The sequence below is a fragment of the Amia ocellicauda genome, chromosome 4 (assembly GCF_036373705.1).
Source record: "Amia ocellicauda isolate fAmiCal2 chromosome 4, fAmiCal2.hap1, whole genome shotgun sequence".
NCBI lineage: Eukaryota > Metazoa > Chordata > Actinopteri > Amiiformes > Amiidae > Amia > Amia ocellicauda.
In genome coordinates, this window is record NC_089853.1 from 10,041,062 (window position 1) to 10,060,291 (window position 19,230).

The 19,230-nt window shown below is 39.2% G+C and overlaps 1 protein-coding gene across 1 annotated transcript in view; it reads right to left on the minus strand.

The window, feature by feature from the left end:
- abcc8 (ATP-binding cassette, sub-family C (CFTR/MRP), member 8) overlaps positions 1 to 19,230 on the minus strand; it is a 63,009-nt gene that overhangs the window by 23,360 nt on the left and 20,419 nt on the right. The window contains exons 9-17 of the mRNA XM_066700952.1: positions 18,911 to 19,066; positions 11,143 to 11,277; positions 10,112 to 10,274; positions 9,768 to 9,808; positions 9,300 to 9,445; positions 5,205 to 5,313; positions 4,108 to 4,218; positions 2,747 to 2,822; positions 2,561 to 2,666 (exon numbers count right to left, since the gene is read on the minus strand). Of these exons, the coding sequence (XP_066557049.1) occupies positions 2,561 to 2,666; positions 2,747 to 2,822; positions 4,108 to 4,218; positions 5,205 to 5,313; positions 9,300 to 9,445; positions 9,768 to 9,808; positions 10,112 to 10,274; positions 11,143 to 11,277; positions 18,911 to 19,066 (1,043 nt within the window). The remainder of the gene's footprint in view (positions 1 to 2,560; positions 2,667 to 2,746; positions 2,823 to 4,107; positions 4,219 to 5,204; positions 5,314 to 9,299; positions 9,446 to 9,767; positions 9,809 to 10,111; positions 10,275 to 11,142; positions 11,278 to 18,910; positions 19,067 to 19,230) is intronic.

The window sequence follows — 19,230 nt, forward strand, 5'->3', positions numbered from 1 at the left end:
AGGTGTTGACAGCATCTCAGGAGATGTTTGTCAACATATTTGACTGTTATATTGTGAGGAACCCAAAGGTACTAGTAGCCGAAGACCAGAAGTTTTAAAATGGCAACCACAGATGGGATATTAAACAGCAAAGACTCATTTATCTCCCCTTGTGCAGCTGCAAGGGAACACACCAGAAAGGTGGCATTTCAAATCTCTTAGGCCCTGGCATGTTTATTTCTGACACTGTCTGGCAAGCTTATACTATAGGTCAAATTAAGGGCAACCTGACTAAATGGTTTGCAATTTTGCTGAAGAGGTGACGTAATCTGGGTACAAACTGCACATTTATTTGTTTCACATAAACTGCAAACCATCAACAGAGAGTAATGGACACAGTGAGAGCTAACAAAGAAGATCTTTTCACAGTAGGTTTCACTATGGTATTCAGAGAGTGTATTTGTAATATTTATCATATGATAAATATAATAAAACACAAGGCATACAACCTGAAATCACGAGATACTGATACAGAACTGGTTTTCAAGGTATTTCAAGCCAAGGCTCTCAGGTTGGTTGTGATTTATATATCACCGGAAGTGAATTGTGTCCTTCAGCACAAGGCTAAGCTTGCAGTCATCATTTCAATATTCCCTAGTTAAGAGTAATTAAATACTTAGGGGATAAAAACAGTCAGCTTTAATCTTTTGTTTTTTAAAGACATTTATGGTGGCTTAAATAGCAGTCTTTAATGCAATTACAAGAAATTAGCTGTGATTTCTAAGAAAAACAGTCCAAAACATGTTTACAAGCATGAGACAACTAATAGTGTGATGTCCTTGAAAGTGGGAAAATCTTTTTTTTTTTCACTTGCTGTTCAGCCCATGAAAATTGCATGTCATTAGTGATTGTTCATTTAATTACAGAAGAGGGGTTTATCATTATGATGCCCTATCTTGTATTTTAATCTACAGAGTCTTCCTATTCAAAAGCCTTTCAATTTAAACAGAAAAAAAAACAAGTGCTTGGAGCTTATAATTAATTCTGCCTGGCTGCCTGAATAATGTGTGGCTGGCGTACAAAACAAAAACAGGACAGAAAATGCACTGGAGATATGAAATGTTATACGGAGACATCTGCATGACAAAAAGCAGTATAGCTGCTGTTTATTTCTGACTTATGACAGGCTACCTTCCACCCTAAGCACTGGATAATGGTTAGCATCACACCTGACATATCACATCACTGTGTATTTTGGGTGGGATGGAGGACAGTGGTTGAAAAGGTTGATGACAACTGAAGACACTGCCGTTAAGTCATCAAGAGTACACAGAACAGACGCAAACCGATCGCTTCTCCCTCTTACAGCAAAACACAATCAAACACAAACAAAAAACATTATTAAAACTATTCTGGCCCAAACCCCATAAAACATTGTAGGTAAGCCATATGTAACAATTAAAATTTGGCTTTACAGGCTTGGCTAGTATAGTATTGCCTAACGTTAATTTATTTAAGATGGTGGCAGTTTGGATTGGGGCCTATACAATTAGGTGATTAGCAGAGTGCGCTTGCGGTCCATTTTAATTGGCAGAACGTTTCCTGAGAAGCAAAAGGAACTTAGATACAGTGCGGCTGCATGAGAGGTGCGTGCTAAACATCTGCTTCGTCCATGATATTGGATCTATGCCGATTCTCAGAGGTGAGTCCTGTCCTCTCTTTCTGGGAAAGTCAAGCTACTGCTCTTGGCCTAAGAACAAAAGCTTATATATTGTCCCGCTGGAGAGACGAGCTGCTGTCATTTCAGCTCCCTTTAACCCACCACAACAAATGCCTGTGTCTGGGGAGTTGTGAGGAAAACCACAGAAACATTCCACATCTACATCACAATCCGTCCTTCTAACATTCAAGAAGGTGCACGTTTCCACTGGCTTTACTCACAAATTATATCCTTTAATTATTAAGATAAACAGTCTGCCTTTGGGAAAAAGTGCTATATTTCATTTGAAGCATTACATATAATTAAATTAGATGACCCTGAGGGCTAGGCTGAATGTGATAAGAATAAATAACTTATTTGAAGCCTTCTGTACTCTGTAGATTCTTAACAGGTCCCATAAATGTCATTCAATATTAGGAGGGCTAGACTGGCTACAAATTTGGATAAAGTATTTCCTTTCTCAAAGACTCGATCACAACTCCAGATCAGACCATTGTGATTACAAGTACATTTATTTTTTAGAAAATGAACATCAAAATGTATCATGATTTAAAAAGAAAACAGGAGAGAAAGCTATATATCTAACCCTCAACTTTGCCGCTATGACCTAAATTATTGTTAAGCGTTATTGAATAGCTGTTGAATGGTGCACTTACAGTAGTAATATTAATTCATTTTGCTCTCGGAATTGGCTGCAATTCAATAGACCAGAATGGCCAATTTAAACCTTCATGTTTGCTAGTGCGGTGTATGGCTGTAGAATAAACAAGTGTAAACCTGGATGTCTGTTCACTAGTCTCTGTACTGGCTTTGGAATGCTGGAAATTAGATGCTAAATTCAGATACAATCATTTGCGTTACCTGTTCCAGTAAATGGTCCCTGATATCTTCTGCATTTCTCCTAGTGCGGCAAGAAGCAAAGAGGACTTGCCACAGCCCACTTGTCCTACAATCATAGTCAACTGACCTGCAAAACATACAGACACAATTGTCAGCTTTGCCCTGATTCAAGATCATAGTAATTATTATAGATTTTCAAATGCTTACCAGAGGGAATCTTTATATCTACATCAGACAATGTAGGGGACCCGTCTGGCATCCAGGTAAAGTATCCATTCATTATCTGTTGAAATACCAAAAGATTACATACATTAGAATAGAGAAAGTGTGTCACATTGATTGAAAAGGAGATCAAAATCATTTTAATTCAGTAGTCCAATTGGCTGAATGCAAGTAAAAAGTGACAGTGTTAAGAAACAGGCCTGGAGGTTATTTATTAGGCAGGTTAGAGTTTGCTTTACCCCTGTGTGATGTGTGACTACTGCCTACTGCCTACTGTATAGTGACACCAGCTAATAATTCTGTCTCCTGGACTTATTTTTTCTGGGTTTTGTAGAACAATGTGTTCCTATCTGTTCCTATCAAATAGACAGAAATGTTTGTTAGCATTTTCAGACAATACTCTGTTTCAGAGGCAACTGTAATAATAATAATAATAATTTAATACATTTTACAATTTAATAATTACATTTAAACCTCACTTTTCACAATAAATACGTTTCAGAACAATTCATCCTAAACAAAATTTGTGCTAAACGAGGTCATAAATACATTGAAATAGAATATATTGATATGGTGTTCTTCACTTCAGTTAGAAATATTAACTCTCCAGTGTAGCTTATAGACAGTAAATCTGATATGTGACACCGATTTTCCTTGTTTATAAATAGCACCCATTTGAAATTATACTTCTAGTATTCCCCTTGTCCCCCCTGCAGCGGCATGTATAATCCCAGACACGGTCAGAGTCTGCACTGTGTCATGTGACTGACTATGATTAGATCTCTATTATTGAATTGTTACCGTAACTTAACATTTACACATTTATTATATAGTTTATTAATACTGAATACAGTAATATATTATTGTTTAACTACAGTATAAAAACTAATAATATCATAAAGATTTAAAAATATGTAAACAGGTGTGTTACCTTTAAAGTTATAGTAACATATAGCCATGTGTATGTATTTTGTAACCCATGTAGTTTGTAAAATTTTTTATAGTGGTAACTGGATACAAAAAGAATGATGAGGAATGATTAGTTGCTGATGACACTTTCTATAAATAGAGACCAATGGCCCTTGACCTCATATATTAACATGACTGATATGCATCTGGATGATCCTATTCTGCACTGTAAAATATCACTGAAAAAAAAAAAAAAAACTCCCCTATAGTGGACAAAATCCACACGATACAGCTAGAGAGAGGAACAGCAGAAAAAAGGCTGTTCTTTTACAGTAGCAATAAAGAACAGCAAATTAGAAGAAGGTAGCTTCATGGTACAAGCTTCTGTCCTTTAAGTCCCCGTCATGCGTTCCTTCTGTGCACTTCACATCAGGTACCTTGATACAGATATCCTCTCCCTCCTGGTCTGGCGTCTCTCTGTCTCTCTGGGAGCTGTAGTTGTTCCATTCGTCCCTGGCCGGGCGCTTGCGGTTCACCACCTTCAAAGGCTTTTGGGGGACACGAGAGACAACTGAATACAAACACAAGCCTGACAGTGGGGGGAAAAGCAAACAAACAAATGTTGCTGCAAACACAAGGCGATCATTAAGGACTCCACAAATCCTCCACTGTTCTGAACTCTCCGCAGTATATGTGTTTGTTTGATATACCCCGTTGTTAAAGAGCTGCCAGTTTGGCACAGATATGCTCCAGGAGGTTTAATCACAGACTTAATGACTTGTAGGAGTCTAATGGTTAGGTGTTATACCTGTGGAAGGTTTGGTGGATAATGGATTCAATACAGGCTAGTTACAATTAAAATTATTTTCTGAGATAAAGGTTGGATAAAGTGAATATGCTTCCTTCAGTCTGTCTTTGGTGTGAGAGTTGGGATGAGGGTTAAGGCATCCAACCAATTAAAGCCCAGAAAATAGCCTGTACCCCAATCCAAGCTAACAGGAAATTAAGGTATTCCAGTATAATTGGTCTTTGTTAACCTTAACAGAAGTGAAGTAACTGCGAAATTTACTGTAGACCTTAGCCAAACCCAAAGACTAAGCCTAGACTGAACCCTACAGAATACCAAGAGAGACACAGAATAGAAGCACGTTTACTACATACTTCAAACACCCACATATTATTACCAACAAGCTAACAACAGAATTGTTCAACAGACACCTCTGAAAGATTTTTCTCCTGCATTGCATCTCAGTTGCTCTGATCCGGGAATAATCTCAAATTACCGTAGTTCCTGTGAGATTCAAGTTTTTTCTTTTCATTTTTGTTTACAGTCCATCTTCTTTAAAGCAACCACAAACTATTTAAAACGGCATAGTAAGATGGAGAAGGACAAAGGAGCATTAAGATGAAGGGAATATATTTCAGTGAAGACAGCGTGGTTGGCAGATGATTGTATCGCCTCAAGAGGAATGCACGGGCGATTTAAAACAGCCCCGAAGTGACAGCGGGCTGTCCAGGGGCATCTGTTACTCACAAGGGCCTGGTATTTGGTGTGGTTCCCAGAGCTCGGGGGAGCAGCAGTCTTGGTGTCATGCTCCTCCCCAATCTCCTCACTGGAGAAGAACTCACTCAGTTTCTGTACGCTGAGGGGAAGACAAAATATATCGTCCTCAAATGGCCCAACCTGATGCACAATGACTCAAGCAGCTAAATTAGGAATATCATTTATTTTCATTTTTATTATGTCTACCCCACCCATTAGTACATACCTGGGATCAAACTGTATTTTGCTGCACTTGTTAGCTCATTTGTGCTACAATATACACTTATTGTTTTTAGTATTGTATTTTGTGCAGATTGTATTTTACTATACTTTGTAATGCTTTGAAAATGTTTCTTGTAAAATCTGCAGGTTACCCTGGGTAAGGGCATCTGCTAAGAAATACCTCAATAAATAAATACATAAATAAATAAATAAATAAATACATAAATCATAAAAATTATAGTAAGTAAAAACAATGATATGTCAAAAATGAGAATGGGGAGGACTGTGTATGGGGAGGCATTCATGTCTGTTCATGTCTTCTCATACACAGGCTTTTCTAATATACGTGGCAGGCATAAAAAAAAGGGAAAAAAGGGCATTTGTAGAGTTAAGTGGTTTTACATTTGGATTGTCAAACTTTTAATTCTGTTACTCAATAAAATGTAAAACAATACGCAGGCTAACAGCAGCGGGCACCACTGGGAGTTATATCAGAGTGAGAAAGTGCTCCATCTCACTGTGATTTAGGAGTGCAGTAGCTTGTAAAGCACAACAAGGCTATTCCCCTAACTGAATTCTGTACTTAATAATGCTGTCCTTTTCAATTCATCTATCCTCCAAATCCCATTACTCTTACTTGCATTCATCATCCTGCATTATTTCACTCCGCTTGACTTTCTGGAAATTTTAGATATATTTTTCCACTTTTGTTTGGCAGATGAAGCACTGAAATTAGAACAGGGGTGGCCAACCATGTTCCTGGGAGAGCCGCAATCCTGCATGTTTTCCAGGTCTCTAATGACCAATCAATGGATACCTTGAACACAGGGACATTTTGTCTAATTAAGATACACAACTGGTTCAATTAAGCAGTTAGGCTTAATGCTCTCCAGGACCAGGGTTAGCCATGTCTTAGAACAATGGATCTCAACCCTGGTCCTGGAAGACCCCCTACCCTACTGGTTTTTGTTCCAACTGAGCTCTCAATTACTTAATTGAATCCTTAATTGAAGTAACAATCTGCTTAGATTTGACTTTCTAAAATTGTATAATAAGAGAGTTTGCTCTTTAATAAGTTATTTATACAATTCTATACTTAACACCCCTACTGTTTAAAATAATTAAAATGCTCTGATTTAGGAAATTAAGGGTTCAATTAAGTAACTGAGAGCTCGGTTGGAACAAAAACCAGCAGGGTAGAGGGTCCTCTATGTATTCCTTTGCAGTTTTATCTTTTAACACAGCCTGAAATGTAAATGGCATAATCTGCAACAAACACATTCAGAAAACAATCTCCCGATCATCAGAGCTGTTGAAGAGCTTTAGGATGCCCAGTGCGTGGCTGCATTAAATGTATTAAAACAAAATCTAAAACATGCATTGGGTTAAAATGCATGTATGCCATTTCATCTTATCCAATCAAGGTCAGTTAAAAGCATATGGCAGATGTGACCATCCAGTTTTGGTTACAATTACCAATGGAATGAACTGTGATGATTTAAACTGAACTGCTTTTAGTGAAGAGGGTTTACACTATCTTTCCACTTTTCCAATATAAACACAGACACTCTATAAACCAGGGGTGTCCAACCCTGGTCCTGGAGAGCACCTATCCATCAGGTTTTAGAGGTCACCCTTGTATCACCAATTTATTAACCTGGAAGTATTTCATTCTGATCAATGAAGCAGGTGTTGTGGTACATTCAGTCCTTTAGAAACTATTGGAGCAATTATCTGAATACCTGCAGCCTCCTGAGGGATGAATTCCCTTGGTTGACTTGCCTAATTGTTAAATAACTGGAATGTTTTCCCAGTATTTAGAAATTGGTGATTTACGATGACCTATAATATTAAATGGATTGGGGCTCTCCAGGACCAGAATTGGGTACCCCTGCTATAAACAGCATATTATTTGCAGTGTGACATAACATTCGTCACGAACGGCACGTGAACGACACTGATGAAACGCTGAATTTTGTATGCTGGTCCCATAAATAACACGATTTAACTTGAGCCAAAGACCAGACAGCTGAATGCCTTTGAACTGTTTACTGAGCAATGTGGCTGAGGAATATGACACCCATTAGTCATCCAGCCAATGATGGCAGCTGCTGTAATATCTGCAGCATATGCACAGTGTATCTGGGTGTCTTGCACAGCCCCTGTTCAGAGGGGAGGCATGCAAGCTGTCTGCTGACCACTTGCTCATGTGAACTCAGGGATCAGCAGAAGCACACTTCTCTACTGCAGCAGATATGCATTTATGTCTAAGGGAAAGTCATGTATTAGTGTTTCATTGCTTTATATAAAAGACTATTATAGTAATAATAATAATTTCCTCAGGACAAAAAAAGTCTTAAAAAATATTATTGTTCTGGTATGAACTCTGGTGTTTTCCCTGTATTGACAATCTAGACTTGTAATCACTTTAAAACAAGAGATGCAGCCAAGTAAAAACATAATACAAAACCCCTTCTACTGAATCTAAATTAATATAGTAGTAAAAAAACAAACAGATTCATAATAACATTTGGAAAAGTTTACAAATTAGCTAGAGGAAGCAGCAGACAAGATGTGACACAATCTTCTCTCAAAAAACTGATTAGTTAACAATGAGGTCATTAAGGCTTTTCTAAAGTGTCAGGCTCAATTGACTTGAACAATTCCATACAGTACAATACCATTAATGCTGATATCACTTAACAAGCCGAAGCTGACCTTTTATTGAATCAGTGTGCATGTTTTGGAAAATAAAACTAAAAACTGACTGCCTTGGACCATGATTACAATCTGTGTTTTTCATCAGCTGGTGACAAATTGTAGAATCAGGCTCACAGATGGCAACCGCCTTGCGTTTTATTAACCATTTGACATGTCCTTGTCTGCTTGTTAGACAAACATCCAATTTCCTTGCGACATTTAATCCAAATCACTCTCCCATCTCAGTATGTGTGTCTGCATTGAAATAAATGGAGGCAACATTTAAATGGATGGCAACAACTGCTTTTTGAGAATTGCCTTGTAGAATCTGTGGTTGCTTGACACATTTACCAGCTAGTGCGTGGATTGTAAGGTGCCTGTAACAGATCTCCTACAGTACTGAGGTTCTGAATTCCTTATTTAACAAGCACACATCAAAGGCACATTTTTTCCTGCAAGATAAAAACAGGACGTGACAGCGATATGCCTGGTGAGGCCCATACGAGATCATAAAACCTGACCCCACACAGCGCAGATTGAATATCATTTGAAGTTGTTGACACGTCTATTTTTCACTCAGCTGCGGTGAAGTGGCCCACATTCCAAAGTGGATTCTGGGGTTATAGGTCACTGGATTTTCTGTACATCAACACAGACCTAATGTGGGATTAGGTTGAAAATGTTGTATGTATTTATTTATTTATTTGTGTATTAGCTTTAAAGAGATGTTTTACAATAGCTGTTTAAGAAACGTTTTGTTCCACTGCTAATACACAAAACATATTATTATTATTATAATTAATAAGAAAGATACCTGAAACTTTTTTCCAGTGTTAATATACTGTGATTATTATTGTAGGAGCACACTGGAACTTGTAATTGTGGGATTGTGGAAAGTTTTATTTTGGTAAAGCCTGAGTTTATTATATTTATTTATTATATTCACTGTAGCTGTTGCTTTCTAGTTTGTATTTTGAAAACAGAGGTTTGTTTTATCCTGCAAAACTATTATAAAATCTCTTTTCCAGTGACAGTGATCAAGTCAATGAGATTTTGCAGCTTTCTTTCTCCACATCCAAGATTTTTTCTTAAATGTTTTTTTTTTTTTTAAATGCTTCACACCTGGGTCTGTCGTACAGCTGTCTGGAATATATTCCCACTCACCTGACGAGGGCTTTGACAGTGGAGCGCACCACGCTGGACAGGAGGAAGAGTGGGGTGACCAGGATGTGGAAGAGGGAGAGAGAAGCGAAGGCCACAGCAGGGGAGAGGTCAGCATCCTCGGAGAGATGGGCATGGACCACAAACGTCTTCCAAAACAGCAACACAAACATTATTTGCCACTCCCCTGCTATATCGAGATCCCCAGAGACTAAAGACAGCCACACACCTCTCCCCACTGAGGTGTTTTTAAAGTTATGCAAGATTTGCCTGGTTATCTGTCTATGGGACACGTCTTTTAAATTAAACTTTGTCAAAGAGTGGTTTATTTTTCAGAGTGTGTTCAGGGTTGGGCATAGGAGATACCTCATCACAATGCACTGTGGGAGAACAGTCTGGAACAATATAAAGTACTGTGATAATACATGCCATTACTGTCATATATATCATGAATATTTAACAAGTACTTACAGTGAGAACTGCCGCGATTGGAATAGCTGCATTCATGAAAACTAAAGAAAACATTAAAAGTGTATCAATAACAGTCAATTTATATTTCCGCATATTCCACTTTCCATCAATTAACTGGTATTACCATTCTGACAATAAGAAGCATCTTTAAAAAAACAGGAAAGTATAAGAGATTAAATTTGTAATGTTCTCCTTGTGGGAATGTTAGATACTTTATCGCTAGAGAATGCCAAATCTATGGTTCATCTTTGCTGCGGATGAACTACTAAATAAACAGCCTCAATTTGCAAATGGGCAGCACCACATGCGAGTGGGCTTTTGAAAATGTCAAACTTGGTACTCACTGGAAATGGAGGTGTAAAGAGCAAAGGATTTGAGACTGGTTAGCTCCTTCTGCCGCGTCTCCTCCACACTGTCATGGAAAATGTGTTCCCAGGCATACAGCTTTAGCAGCTTGATCCCCCTCAGAAGCTCATTGGTTTTCTTCAGGCGTTCATTGGAATACTCCTGTCAAGAGCACAGAGAGGAAAATGCCAGGTTAATATGGGTACAGATTTAAAATGATGATAATAGCCAAATTAATCTGTATAAGTTTTGTGTGGCAGTGTTACCATTACTTTGTTTACATAGAAAAGAGATAAATCAACACTTGTGTCAATTACCACAGAATCAACCCACCAAAGGATTTTACTCAGGGTTACCATGGAAAAGTGAGAAGCCTCTCTGCTCTAGAGTACAACTGTACAATAATGGCTGGGAGACTGTGACAGTGACAGCTGGCATTCTGAGAGGACTGTTTTTCATATGCCACAGAAAATAAACTGTTCTTTTTGTATAATTTAAAACTTGACCCTCCCATAACTATTCCTACGCATTCAACGCACATCAGTTTACACAGCTCACAAATACCATTGAAAAAATGCACTACCTTTACATTGAACGTGTTTATTATTATGATGGTCATTTTCTATGGTTCAATAAAGACAGTTAGTATATATACTGCAGTTCAGAAGGCAGGATCATCCCATTTACTGCATTGATTGACCATATAATGGATCAGCAACCTCCATACTTTATATTGATTTGATTTTATTGGTAGATAGGGGTAAATAATAAAAACATATAAGCAGGCTAAGAAGTAGAAGGGTGTTTGAATAGTATACAAAATACAATTAATTCTAATTATCGTAGTTGTATTGTTTGCCTTTTCTTTCACCTGCAGTCAAAATTATATTCACATTAAATCAGAAGAGATTTTTAATTCCTTTACGTTGCAAGCCCCTTGCCTAGACATGAGGAAGTGTGGGTCGAATGCTAACTCTATAGATGTCAGAAAAGTAAAAAACAAAACCATGAGAAATATATGTATACTCACTAAAGTGCTTTTCTGTGCTTGGGACAGTTTGGTAGCCACAAAATACTGCACTGGTGCCAGGACTGCAATGACAGTGGCACCAATCAAGGCACTTATTCCCAGGAGATAGTACAGGAGGATGACTCCCACAACGATCTGGAAAGATAACACATTACATATGCTTTAAAGTAAATCAAGCAAAGAATTCAGTCCAAAGTCCAGATTTAAATACTGCATGTCAGTGAACTATCAGTTGGAGAGATACAGAATCGGAGAGAGCAGCTGGCTATTTGTATATTCAGTATGACTAATGCTTTAGCTCTGGTTTCATTTAAAAATACACAATGAACTGACAGATCTATCCTGCCAGCAGTGAAGAGGAAAAATGACAGTGAATGGGGTTTGGTTAATTAATTTTTCCTTTTTTAATGGTTATGTATTAATATTTACTTGGTTCCCAGGCAATAATTGTACTTTTATATTAAGAAAAATATTGTTTAAACATTAGTGTAGTACAGTAATAGGAAAGAGATCTGGATCAAACTCCCCAGATAAACAGTGGAAGCAGACTCTCTATCAGCTACTTTGACAGTGCATAGAGCATTGCACGATGGCAAATATATCAGGTCAGGGCATCCCCTTGATGCTCTGCTTCCAACTGCATGACGTGGAAAACGCCACAACGCTCAGCTCAGGATCAGCTGACACCAGTGGACACAGCTGAGCCACATCTCCGACATAGCAGTTTAAAGCCGAGGCAACAATGGCACCCCACAAAGTACCTGAAGGGAAAAGTGTGGAGGGCGTACGGAGAGAGTGTTTTTGACCTCGAGTGTTTATTACAAACTGATTCACAGACAACTGAATTACTGTCTCACCAGTTTCGAGCCCAGGCTATTTGAGGAAAAACCTGATATCGACCCGTGCTTGTCTTGGAAAACTCAACCTGGTACGGACCCTGAGCCCAAGACACGTTATTGTTTATATTTGTCACCCAGGTGTGGGAAACAGTGCCCTACTCAGCCGAGCCCCCGAAGACACAGCTACACACAACCAAATAAACTGAAAGGACTCATTGTTTTTTTTAACATTTCTTATATTCATATGTAGCATTTGCAACGGTTTTGTTTAAATACATTTTCACACAAACTGCATTTATCACGGTGTGTCTTAGCTTGCTAGGTGAGAAAACTATTTGTATGCGTCTCTCTCAAGATATCATCTCAACACATAAGGTGTGGATCTGTGAGTATTTTGTAACAGTGAAAATGTGTACTGGGGGAGCTGGGGAAGATGTGTTGGAGTGATGAAACTGTAACTGCATCTTAGATTCAAGCTTTAGAGGACATTATTTATAGTAAAATCCAAACCAGAATCTTTAACAGAAGTATATTGAAAAACAATGAATTTATAAATACATTAATCAATACTGAAACATTCTTGTTATCCATCAACTTGTGAAGGAAAAAACTGGATTGTATTCAGAAAGTCCAATACATTGATTACGGACTGTAAGCATGTGTTTTTTTGATTTCATTATTTAGTACACACCTCTGTAGCCAAAACCTGAAAAGGCATATAATTCCATCATCTTGGATAAACTTACATGCTGTCCAATTCTGCCTCAAGCTAACCAAAGGATACTTTAACAAGAAGGACATTTCAGAGCACACAAACTGATTCGCAATCAACGCTGTCACCACATTGAATAAATCTCTCGCTGGCTTCCAACCTCAATCAAATTGAATAAAGCACTCTAATGAACTCCGACTAAATGTTTCTATACCACATAATTACACACGGTGACAAACAGGGTCATGTTGAGGAGAGAAGGGGGAGTGTTATGCATTGCAGTGTGTGAATCAAACTCCCTGATCATGCTGTTCAAGCAGATTCACTGGAATCCTATTCAACGAGGTCCTGGGATCAATAATCTACTGGCATCCACACAAGCAACAGAGACATTTGTTATCTGCTTTATGTCATAGTATACCTATGATATACAGTAGGATATAATGGCTAAGGGGCTCGAATGTGCAAATAACTATGCTTATAAACAAAGATGCCAGACCAAGCAGATATGAAGCAGATGCAGAAATGTATATTTACTATAAAAGCCATGATTCATTATAGAGAATGAAAAATCACTATAGAATTGCCTGCCTATAAGAATATATAATTGCAACCTCCATATGCTGACTCATCAACAACCACCCAGACTTCAACAGTTTTCCGCTAACTCACCGGCTGTTTTTCAATATCCCAGCAGTGCCGAGAGGCATCTGAGGAAGAGATGAATCTCATAGGCCACCTTAGTAATAGGCTTAGAAAACCCTTCCAGCCTGATATAAAATGGTACATGCTTGTGTATATGCTGTTTTAGAGCCAGTCTCAAAATGTTCACTGATGTAGCTCTTAACTATTTCTGACACAGGAAACGACAGACGATTTGAGTGTGGTCACAAAAGACAGCCATTCCCAGATTGACCTGTTATTTAAGATCTTAAAATAACTAATAAGTAGGTCTTAGTATTATATATTTAGAGTTTGGATAGTAAAAAAAAAGTCTAAAAATGTTATACTGTAATCTTATTAGCTTTGCACAGAGCAAGTTCATATTTGTATACAACAGGAGGGTCACTTTTATTCACACACTTGTAGTTAGTATTTTGTAAATCCTCCACTGGCATGGATTACAATGACAGGACACCTCCTGTAGTGTCCTATGAGGTTCTGGCACTTCTGAGGAGGGATTTGTGATCACTCCTCCTGGTGTTTGGTTGTTCTTGGTGTTTCAGATCCTTTGATCTCCATATGTGAACTGCCTTCTTGAGTTCGGACCACAGATGTTTTATTGGATTGAGGTCTGGAGATTGAGACGGACAGTTGGGAACATTTATTTTGTGTGGAGTTAATCATGTCTTTATAGATCTAGATGTGTGCTTTGGGTCATTGCCATGCTATAATGTCTATTTTCAGCCAAGCTTGAGATTGTTGGCAGGGGGAACCAGGTGTTTGGCCAAAATGTCCTGATATGTATTGGTGTTTTTGTTTCTCTATATGAGATTCACCTTTTTATAATGCTCACAAGCATGTCCAAAAACCATAATACATGGTTCCAATTGTCATTCAAATGATGTTTGGTCACCTCTTTTTGTGGTCAGAAGAAGCTCCTTCCTTGAAGCTTGGCCACGAATGCCACATTCATGCAGGTGACGTCGAATCGTAGTTTTCAAAATGTTGTATTCTGAAGATGCCATTTTGACTTGGAGATCTCCAGCTGTTGCCTATGGATTTTCGCTTGCCTCCCGAATCACTTGTCTCACAGTCCGTGCTGCCAAGACACACATGCATCCTCTTCCTGCCAGGGCTGCCACTTTACCCTTAGATTTCCTAATAGTGTACAACATAGTGGTAGATTCAGCTTTTTGTGATTTGTTATTTAGCCATCAACTTGTGCTGGTCAGTGACCATTAGCCTGCAGTCTTTGGTGAGCTCTGACCGTAACCATGATGATGCATGCTACTACTACAGTGAGGGAAAAAAGTATTTGATCCCCTGCTGATTTTGTATGTTTGCCCACTAACAAAGAAATGATCAGTCTATAATTTTAATGGTAGGTGTATTTTAACAGTGAGAGACAGAATAACAACAAAAAAATACAGAAAAACGCATTTCAAAAAAGTTATAAATTGATTTGCATGTTAATGAGGGAAATAAGTATTTGACCCCTTCGACTTAGTATTTGGTGGCAAAGCCCTCGTTGGCAATCACAGAGGTCAGACGTTTCTTGTAGTTGGCCACCAGGTTTGCACACATCAGGAGGGATTTTGTCCCACTCCTCTTTGCAGATCCTCTCCAAGTCATTAAGGTTTCGAGGCTGACGTTTGGCAACTCGAACCTTCATCTCCCTCCACAGATTTTCTATGGGATTAAGGTCTGGAGACTGGCTAGGCCACTCCAGGACCTTAATGTGCTTCTTCTTGAGCCACTCCTTTGTTGCCTTGGCTGTGTGTTTTGGGTCATTGTCATGCTGGAATACCCATCCACGACCCATTTTCAATGCCCTGACTGAGGGAAGGAGGTTCTCACACAAGATTTGATGGTACATGGCCCTGTCCATCGTCCCTTTGATGCGGTGCAGTTGTCCTGTCCCATTAGCAGATAAACACCCCCAAAGCATAATGTTTCCACCTCCATGTTTGACAGTGGGGATGGTGTTCTTGGGGTCATAGGCAGCATTCCTCCTCCTCCAAACACGGCGAGTTGAGTTGATGCCAAAGAGTTCGATTTTGGTCTCATCTGACCACAACACTTTCACCCAGTTCTCCTCTGAATCATTCAGATGTTCATTGGCAAACTTCAGATGGGCCTGTACATGTGCTTTCTTGAGCAGGGGGACCTTGCGGGCGCTGCAGGATTTCAGTCCTTCACGGCGTAGTGTGTTACCAATTGTTTTCTTGGTGACTATGGTCCCAGCTGCCTTGAGATCATTAACAAGATCCTCCCGTGTAGTTCTGGGCTGATTCCTCACCGTTCTCATGATCATTGAAACTCCACGAGGTGAGATCTTGCATGGAGCCCCAGACCGAGGGAGACTGACAGTTATTTTGTGTTTCTTCCATTTGCGAATAATCGCACCAACTGTTGTCACCTTCTCACCAAGCTGCTTGGCGATGGTCTTGTAGCCCATTCCAGCCTTGTGTAGGTCTACAATCTTGTCCCTGACATCCTTGGACAGCTCTTTGGTCTTGGCCATGGTGGAGAGTTTGGAATCTGATTGATTGATTGCTTCTGTGGACAGGTGTCTTTTATACAGGTAACGAGCTGAGATTAGGAGCACGCCCTTTAAGAAAGTGCTCCTAATCTCAGCTCGTTACCTGTATAAAAGACACCTGGGAGCCAGAAATCTTGCTGATTGATAGGGGATCAAATACTTATTTTCCTCATTAACATGCAAATCAATTTATAACTTTTTTGAAATGCATTGTTCTGGATTTTTTTGTTGTTATTCTGTCTCTCACTGTTAAAATATACCTACCATTAAAATTATAGACTGATCATTTCTTTGTCAGTGGGCAAACATACAAAATCAGCAGGGGATCAAATACTTTTTTCCCTCACAGTACATGTCATCAATGCGTAAGCGTAACCTCCTTTAATACCCCTGGGAAACAGGAAACCTTGGCAAGCCTCTATATAGTTCCAGAAGCTTCCACTTCCAAAGAGCAGAATGTTGTTGTAGAATTGTTCATTTTACTTAATTTTAATTAAATAAATAGTTGTGGAATAGTGGAAGCTCTGCAATTCTAATATGATTACAGTATAATATTTTCCACATTATCCAATTTGTATTTACACACACCTACACATACATACACAAACATATGCACAAAGCGGATTTCAGCCTTCATTAGCCTTCAAACACTGTTGAAAATAAACAGGCCTGTTTTGAGTGAGTGCTTGTTACACTGAAATGATTAAATGAGTTTCAATTATCAGAGCCACTTACAGCAAAAGCAGCACATTCACTGTGAAAAACTTTAAATATAAATCATCCATTTTCTGTCATGCTGAAATATTGCACATATAAAAAACATGGGGAGGTTTTTATCATGTTGTGAAAAGGAGCAAAACAAGCAGCCATAAACCAGACTAGGGGCCAGATTAAATCAAAACCCACCCTCTAATAGCAAACTACAAAGCTGTATATCATATTGGTTACATTACGGTTAAAAGAAAGTGTCATCTTACTAAAAATGATACCGCAGCTGAGTATAGTTCTATAGTTTTCTATTAGCGGGTGTGTCAAAGTTTTGATTTAATCCCAGCCCAGGTCTGATAACCCTGCATGTGATTTGAACTTTTATGCAAGGGGTCTACTGGCCCTCATTAAGATGATAGTTATAGTTGATATACAATCAATAAAAGAGTTGAAATTATTGTCAAATTATTGAGGGAGGCATTTAAATAATGTATTTAGATTCATCATGCATCACCTAGTGCAAAAACATAAATATAGTTCAATGGTACAGTATACCATACATACACTGCTCAAAATTAAGGGAACACATAATCATCACAGTATAATACCAAGTCAATTAACCTTCAGCGATATCAATCCATCCAGTTAGGAGGCCTAAGCGATTGTGAATCAATGTCACCTGTTTTGGTGTAAATGAAAGTGACAGGTGCACTGGAGAGGCAACAGCAAGACAACACCCAAAAAGGGAATGGTTTTGCAGGTGGTGGCCACAGACAATTGCTCTCTCCTTATTTTTCCTGACTGATTCTTCTCTAGTTCTGCATTTTGCTAGTGTCCATATCAGTACTGGTAGCATGAGAACTACCGTACTGAACTACCATCAGTATCTGCTCCTTTGTGAGAGGAGGAACAGGAGGAGCACTGCCAGAGCCCTACAAAATGACCTCCAGTGGGCTACTGGTGTGCATGTTTCTAACCATGTTTCTCCATGATGGTGGCATGAGGGCCCGCCGTCCTCTAGTGGGACCTGTGCTCACAGCCCAGCACCGTGCAGCTCGATTGGTATTCGCCAGAGAACACCAGAATTGGCAGGTCTGCCATTGGCACCGCGTTCTCTTCACACATGAGAGCAGGTTCACACTGAGCACATGTGACAGACGTGAAAGAGTCTGGGGACGCCGTGGTGAACGTTATGCTGCCTGCAACATCATCCAGCATGACTGTTTTGGCGGTAGGTCAGTGATGGTCTGGGGAGGCATATCCTTGGAGGGTCGCACAGACCTCCACGTGCTATCCAATGGTACCCTGACTGCTGTTAGGTACTGGGATGAAATCCTCAGACCCATCGTCAGACCTTACGCTGGTACAGTGGGCCCTGGGTTCCTCCTGGTGCAGGACAATGCCTGGCCTCATGTGGCCAGAGTGTGTAGGCAGTTCCTGGATGACGAAGACATTGATGCCATTGACTGGCCCTCACGTTCCCCAGACCTGAATCCAACTGAGAACCTTTGGGACGTTACGTATCAGTGCATCTGACGCCGCCAAGTAGCGCCACAGACTGTCCAGGAGCTCACTGATGCCCTGATCCAGGTCTGGGAGGAGATCCCCCAGGACACCATCCGCCGTCCATCAGGAGCATGCCCAAATTTTGGTCGGGAGTGCATACAGGCATGTGGGGGACATACACACTACTGAGTCACATTATGAGTTGCCGTGATGAAATTCACGCAAGTTGGAACACCCTGTGATTTCAATTGTTTACATTGATTTTCGGTGTGAGTTTGAATCCAGCCCTCAATCGGTTGGTGATTTTGGTTTCCATTGACCGTTGTTAGGTCATTTTGTTCTCAACGAATTACACAATGTACAGTAAAGATCTTTAATATATTTCGTTCATCGAGATCCGATGTGTGATTTAAGTGTTCCCTTAATTTTTTTGAGCAGTGTATTATAAATATAATACCAAGGCAGAGGTATGGCTGTGTTTTTGTAATTAAATTAAGATTAATTTCCTTTGCGATAGTCATTATTTAAAAAAAAATAATAATAATTCTGTAAATTGAATAAGCAATGTGATGTCCCACAGAAATCACAAACACACTTCATACATATCAGTCTTTGAGGATGCTGAAAATTAATTGGCATTTGGCATTAGGAATCGGTTCCAGATTGCAATTAGTTTGGTTTGGCTATAGAAAAGGATTAGAAATTCCACTGACAGAACACAAAATCAAATAGACATTCCAAGCAAAAAGGCCATGTGACATACAACAACACACCCAATAAATGAAGATTTTCTCTTACTTGAACTGGCATGGCCCAGAGGTTAGGGCAGAGGAAGAAAAACCACATCAGCTGATTGGTATCTATGGCAACCAGATTACAAATCTGTCCCACTGTCATTTCCCCCATTGACATGTTTGACGTGCACAGACGCATGATTTTGTTATAGATTTTTGTCTATAAGGAGGGAAGATAGAAAGGAGAAAGCAGACACACGTTAGGTCAAGAAAACCTCATTTCAGTTTATTTATCTGTATATTTATATAACCTGTGTGATTTTTCTATTTCTAAAATAATTGTAAAGAAATTTGCTCACAAAGCGTTCCTGCCACAGAATCACT